General features: G+C 52.2%; 2 protein-coding genes across 2 annotated transcripts in view; both read left to right on the forward strand.

The window, feature by feature from the left end:
- The window catches only part of AMDHD2 (amidohydrolase domain containing 2), an 8514-nt gene extending 3664 nt beyond the window's left edge, over positions 1 to 4850 (forward strand). The window contains 8 exon segments of the mRNA XM_009886381.1: positions 206 to 418; positions 1539 to 1627; positions 2595 to 2619; positions 2622 to 2717; positions 2962 to 3069; positions 3790 to 3858; positions 4288 to 4389; positions 4762 to 4850. Of these exon segments, the coding sequence (XP_009884683.1) occupies positions 206 to 418; positions 1539 to 1627; positions 2595 to 2619; positions 2622 to 2717; positions 2962 to 3069; positions 3790 to 3858; positions 4288 to 4389; positions 4762 to 4850 (791 nt within the window).
- A 1695-nt stretch (positions 4851 to 6545) lies between these two features.
- Positions 6546 to 6758, forward strand: part of LOC104287656 (chromosome unknown open reading frame, human C8orf33) — a 6475-nt gene continuing 6262 nt past the window's right edge. Inside the window, exon 1 of the mRNA XM_009886382.1 lies at positions 6546 to 6750. Coding sequence (XP_009884684.1) covers positions 6546 to 6750 — 205 coding nt within the window. The remainder of the gene's footprint in view (positions 6751 to 6758) is intronic.

Raw genomic sequence — 6758 nt, forward strand, 5'->3', positions numbered from 1 at the left:
CACCAGAATAGTGGCGGGGGGGTGGCTTGGCTTGGCCAGTGGCCAGCATTGCATCTTTCGCTGTGCTGAGCTCAGATTTACCCGAGCCATGTGTTTTGCTGCAGGAGAACATCAAGAGCTTGACTGGAGCAGGGTAGGCGCAGCGGGTTTCTTGGTCCTTGGTGGGGAGAGGAAGGGTCATGCTTTTGTGTTCCTGTTTGGGCAGGGGCCCATCTGGAAGGACCGTTCATCAGCAAGGAGAAGAAAGGGGCGCACCCGGAGCACTGCCTCCGCACCTTCGAGGCAGGTGCCTTCCAGGACCTGCTTGCTACCTACGGGTCCCTGGACGATGTCCGGATAGTCACCCTGGCCCCAGAGATGAAGAGGAGCAGTGAGGTGATCCAGGAACTCACCAAGCGGGGCATCTGCGTCTCTCTCGGTAAGGGCTGGGGCAGGGGAGGCTGATGGAGGCTCCATCTCCCCGTGCTATGCAGGCCAGGCAGCCCCTCTCAGGGCTGTAGCATCTCTAATGGTGTCTCAGTGCGACTGGATGGGGTGGGATTTTCTTTTCCCTGGCCTATATGGAGGTGACAGACCTGGGGACCTCGCCTGATGCTGCGAATCTGTTGCCCTTTGTACGGTGAGGGCCAAACTTCATATTGATAGAGGAGCCCCTGCAGTTTAACACAAGGCAGCACTTGGTGCTGTTCAGACATAGGAAAGAATAGCAGTCTTACTTGAATAAAGATGTAATTGAGGGCTGACAGCGTGGAAGGGTTCAAACTCTGAAGTTCAGCTGCTTTAGGCCTTATTTGACAGGTGAAATCATTTTCCAAAGGTTACTGTCGAGTTTTGATAACTCCATTTTTCAACCGGAAGTGCTGTGGGAGACCTCTCCCTCCAATGTCTTTCAGGCCACTGACTTAAAACTGGCTGCATTTTTCTTGTCCTTTGTTTCACAAACTCTTCTTTGCTTCAGATCATTGAAGAAATCTTTTTTTTTTTTTTTTAAAAAAAAAAAAAAGGAGGGGGCGTTAATCAGGGTGAGATTAAACCTTAAGTGAGAAGGGCATTCAGGGCAGAGCATCTCTTATCTCATGGCCACATAAAGTGAAGAACCACAGAAAGGCAAAGTTTGCCCACAGAGCATTAGAGCTGCTGTCTGTATTGGGGAAAACGGAATTTTCCTTCTGGGTAGTTTTATCCCTATATTGGCAAAGTCCCCACTGTCTCTCCTCCCTTGACACCTCTCTATGTAGCCTTTAAAGATCTGGGGACAGCAGAAGGGCATGTCCTTGGACCTCTAGCCCAGCCTGAGGGCAGCTCTCTGTGAGCAAGGCAGCATTTGTGATGGTTGTTGTGAACAGTGAAGGTGTTCAGTGAACACACTGCCAGACTTCCCCCACGGTCACAGCCAGACACCTTTGTGCCGAGGTGGACATCTTGGACCTCAGCCCAGAGCGGGGCTAGTAGAGTCCTAGGGACGGAGAGTCGTCACTCCTGGAGGGAAATAAATGGAGCGATGGGCAGAAAAATCATGAATTGGTCTTTGTTCCCAGGTCACTCGGTGGCTAACCTCTCCCAGGCTGAGGAAGCGGTGCAGCATGGCGCTACCTTCATCACTCACCTCTTCAATGCCATGTTGCCGGTGAGTAGCCGAGGGTACGTGCCCTGCACTAGTGTTGCTTTTGGTGCTTTCCAGCTCTCCCCATCTTGTTTCGTACCATGAGGTTTCAGCACCGAACCTCTGGCTTCACCTTTATACTGCCTGATTGTTATGGTTTGAGAGACCCATAACAATTTACTGTCTTTTAGACAATCATTCTGTCATCCAATGACCCCTCCACACCCGAGAGGAATCAGGACAAAACAAGGAAACCCAGGAGCTGAAGTATAAGCAGATTTAATAGAGTAGGATTAGACAATTAACATTAATAGCACTAAAGAACCAATATTGATCCTGATACCGATATAGAATATGCAAAGATTATACTTGGCCAATTCTATCAGTAGGAAGCTGTGCACTCCCAGCAGTGGACAGCAAATGTTGGACACTGCAAGCGTTACGGCTTCAGGACGAAGGGAAGGGCTCAGGAGGCCAGCACCAGGGCGTGAGGTTCTCAAGGTGGCAGCCATCAAGGGAGAAAGAGAACTTTGCAGCAAACTTTCTAATCTATAGTGAATGTGACGTTGATGGTATGAAATAATCCTGTTGGGCAGCTTGCGTCAAGTGCCCGGGTCTCGCTCCTCCTCATCCCTGCACCTGGTGAGCTCGAAAACACTGAGACCTTGAAACCCCCACACCATAGCTGGCTGTAAAGTAAATATTTTCACAAATTCAGACACCAGAGTCTTCTAAAAGTGCAGTCTTTCCAAGTATTAGAATAGAAATTAGTCCTGTGTCGCTGAAACCAGGACACTGATCTAAAAGAGGCTCAAGGCTGTAGCAGACTCTTGAAATTCAAGGAAATGCCCAGATTTGTCTGGTAAAGGATGGAGCACCCAGGTGCCAGGGACTGTTTGATAGAGATGGCAGCTGCATCCCCTGATGGGAAGGGTCTCAGCCCACGAGTCCTGGAGATGCTCCACAGCTTGTCCTCTCTCCCCTCGGGCAGTTCCACCATCGTGACCCTGGGATCGTGGCCCGGTTGGACGGAGGTTCTTCTATGTCATGATCTCTGATGGCATCCACACCAACCCTGCCGCCCTGCGAATTGCCCACCGAGCCCACCCCAAAGGTGAGCCACGCCAGCCCCACGTAGTGTCACCAGCCCTCCCGAGCGCTGTGCCATCTCCCACAAAACACTCGTGCAAGTGCTGTGGCGGCCTAAAAGAGGTGACAGCCATGTGTGCTGATCCACGAGCCCTCTTGCTTTGGTCGGATGTGGCTAGAGACACTTTGGCCCCTCTCTGGGACGGCCAGTGTGGCGCAGCGCTTGGAGCTGCAGCAAGCTAATGCGGCCCTTTCCTTGTGTTCCTCAGGCCTGGTGCTGGTGACGGATGCGATCGCTGGCATGGGGCTGGCACCAGGTCGGCACACACTGGGTCAGCAGGTGGTGGAGATCGATGGGCTGAACACCTACATTGCAGGTCAGTGCCTCTTGCTAAAGAGCTGGGGGCAGCACTGCCACTCATGCCCATTCTGGAGAGCCCAGCGCACTGTGCAGCGCCTGTCAGTGTGAGGCAGCGCTTGTGCAACCCTCATGGCTTTTGGTGCCTGATGGCTCTGCAGTGACTTGGCCCTGGGGAGAATGAAGCACCTCGTAAAGAGGGAAAGCACCCCATCTTCGTGGAGCGAGGAGGAATCTGTTGATTTGTAGCTGTCTGCAACACCTTTGAATGCCTTGTTGCCCAGTGTCATGGATGCCAGAGGTTCCAGCAGGGTCAGAAAGGACAGAGAAATCCCACAGATATTTATTGTCCTTTTTTTTTACTTGGCACTACCACTTCTTGCTAAGTTCCCTAAGCTGCAAGCAGTTGGAGACTGGGAAGGTATTTCAGAGAAGGATCACTCCATTCTCAGTTCCCTTCCTCTGTCTCTGGCAGCAGGTGCCTGCGTTGTGAGCTAGTTTCACCCAGTCCAGCTGGTCTTACAGTGGGGCTGTGGGCTGACATCTCAGTACCTCTCCCTGCGCTGCCAGCACGGGCTCTCTGTTGCCTCATTCTGTCACTCGGCAGCAATGGCCCTTCAACTTGCTCCTCATGCAGCCCAGGATTTCTGCCCCTTCTGGTCACATTACACATTCTCACTGCCTCGCTTCTTGCTACGAGTTCTGGGATCTGCTCAGCACTATCCTGTTCCTCTCCCAGGCACAAAGACCCTGAGCGGTAGTGTGGCGACCATGGACACATGTGTGCGACACTTCCAAGAAGCCACAGGTAAGTGAGTCTTGTCCACAAGCTGTTGCTCCCTGTGTTGACATGGGAAGAGGTCTCACTCTTGCCAGCTGTATCCACTCCACCAGGGAATGTTCCCTCTCGTGATGAGAAGGGATGGGATCAGCAGCACTGGCCTCAGATGAGCACCTTTTTGAGGGGAGGTTTCATTTTAACCCATAGCACTAAAGAGAGGTGAACTCCCCTGCTCCTTTCTCACAAAAGTGAATGATTTTCCCCTCCCCATACCCTGGGTGTTCAGTTCTCCTCTTCCCACTGCCTCCTGTAGGGATATTTCCCCTCCCCAGCTCCATCCAGCTGTGGTGAGGGTGTTCCAGCTTGGGTCCCTGCCAGGCCTTAGCCAGGGGGTTTGGGCCGCTCTGGCAATGGGACTGTTTGCTGCCCTAATGTCTCCCCCCTTCTCTGTCCAAGGGTGCTCAGTAGAGACTGCGTTGGAGGCAGCGTCTCTGCATCCTGCCCAGCTCCTGGGGATTGAACACAAAAAGGGGACACTAAATTACGACTCAGATGCAGGTACTGGTATGGGGACAGCAGGTACTGGTATGGGGACAACAGTGTGAGGGCTCCCGGGTGCTGCAAACGCATCTTCATCCCCTGCTTCAGTGGGAGCTGCAGGGAGACTCGCTCTGCCTGGGATCTGCTCTGGGCTTTTGCTCCAGTGGTTTTTCCTTGGGATGCTGGTGATGCTTCGTGAGACCTTTGTAGAGAGCCCCCCGTCTGAGCCAAATATGGAGCAGAGCCGCCATAGGTGGGCACTGCACTGCCATTCTGCTGCTGTTTCTGGGGTGGAGAGAAGCTCTTCCCCACGGAGCCCAGCTCTTCCCAGCCAGCTTCAGCTGCTCCATTTCTCTGACAGCTGCTTCCTTTCTCTCTTGTCCGATACAGATTTCCTGATGCTCAATGACAGACTGTATGTGCAAGCCACGTACATCGCGGGCGAGGAAGTCTGGAGACAGGATGTGTTAGGCATATGACGCTGGGCTGTCCTGGTGCCCTCTGAGGCTCCCTGGCACTGTGGTTAGCAGCTTTGGTAACCACTCCACTTCTCTCTTTTTATTTTTTAATTCCTTCCTGCAACTCCCTTAAAGGAGCCTCATACCAAAGAGCTGCGTTTTCCAGCGCAACCACTGCTTCCAGTTACAGACATGCCTGCAACAAATTTGTTGGTGCTCAGTTGGTGGCGTGGGGAAAGCAGGCAGATCCGTGTTGGGGGGGATTGTCAGTCCCAGGAGCGACCTGAAGGACTGCACAACTGTCCTGTGTGGAGTCTCCAGACAGAGGTGCTCTTGTCGCCATCTTACAGCAGTATGAAGCTGTCCCAGCCTTTGCACTGTTTTATACAGCACACACTAACCTGCCTCGTGCCTGAGGCAGGCTCAAGCCATTTCCATTCCTCTGCCTGCTCTTTGCCTCACTCCCGGGCAGCCGTGGCTTCCACCAGCTCAGCTCGCAGCTCTTCACGTTAAAAGGTTCCTGTTGTGTCAGCAGAAGTTGAGGATCACGTTCTGATTCCCCGGCAGTCCCTCTGTCATGTGTCCTCAGAGCAAGGCTGTCACAGCTTGCCGACTCGGTGCCATTGTGGGGCTGTGAATCCATGTGGGCTGAATCCTCAGGGCAGAGATCAAACCCAGGAAAAACGAGGCATTGCTGGTCCTTTGTGCCTTTTCCCTGCATGGGCATTGAGTCCACAGCACATGGTTGCGGCTGGAGACATGGACAGCATCCTGCCACAGAAAGCAATGTTCCTCTTAACCCTTCATTCTGGCTAGATGGGTTCTGCAGGCTCTGTGCCCAGCCATACTTAGTAGAGCCTTTGCGTCGTTTGATGGGTTTATGCATTCCTCAGACCACAGTCAGGAAGCTTTTGCTTTATGAGATGCACACAGACTGGTGGTGATGGGCTCGCGAGCCCTCGGTCCAGCTCAGGAGAACTGCAGTGGGATTCTGGCCTTTCAAGACACTTGCTGATAGCTCATTATTCCCATGCTCATTATTATCTTCTCCAATACCTGACTGTCAGCTCTTTTCCTGACACTTGGACACTTCTATGCGAAGACTGATGCTGATTTTGAACCTACTGCAGTCAGAAAAGCCTTGCGATAAGTCTTAGACAACCTCTGATAAGCCTCAAACCAATTAGATGGTTTTTCTAGTGAGAGGAAGGCTTAAGCAAGGGCTAAGTCTTAGCAAGGGTGGAGGTTATAAAGCAGAACAAAGACCTGGTTGGGATTGGCAGACATGTGCTGATTTTTCCAGTACCTTTTAATAACCTTTAACAGCAACATTTGGAAGTGCTTTCCTAGCACTTTAGAGCCCTGCTGGAATAACTGGCAGCCTTGGAGAATTTCTAACATCAACTGCCAATGCCAGCAGAAACTATAACCTCCACGATTTGAAGCATTTGAAAAGAGACATCAAATACTGTGCTGTGCAGTGTGATGTGCCACAGCATTACAAATGCCCAGCGGGGGCACTTCTGACTGCTGTTGGGGAAAAAAAAAAAATCCAAGGGGAAAAAAAATGCATACGAAACAAGGTGTCTAACTTTTTATTATTATTATTTACAAAATGAAATAATCAAAAGGAAATCTAAAATAGAAATGGAACTAGACAATACCTGTATATGCGCATTATCTTTGTTTGTGCGCTGTGCCCTGCCCATTTGTTGTATGGTTGCCGTAGGGTGGCACAGCGTGCGTCGGGCTGGGACGAGAGCGGCCAGTGGCACCGTGGCCTCAGGCCTCTGCGCCCCGACGGGGACATCGCTGCTGTGGGCGCTCCTGAAGGGTTTGGTACCATGGCGGGCTGACAGCCGGACAGCCAGCGTGCCGGACAGCCAGTGTGGCAGACAGCCGGACAGCCGGGGTGGCCGGGGTGGGGCC

Source organism: Charadrius vociferus, unplaced genomic scaffold (genome assembly GCF_000708025.1).
Source record: "Charadrius vociferus isolate BGI_N301 unplaced genomic scaffold, ASM70802v2 scaffold585, whole genome shotgun sequence".
Taxonomy (NCBI): domain Eukaryota; kingdom Metazoa; phylum Chordata; class Aves; order Charadriiformes; family Charadriidae; genus Charadrius; species Charadrius vociferus.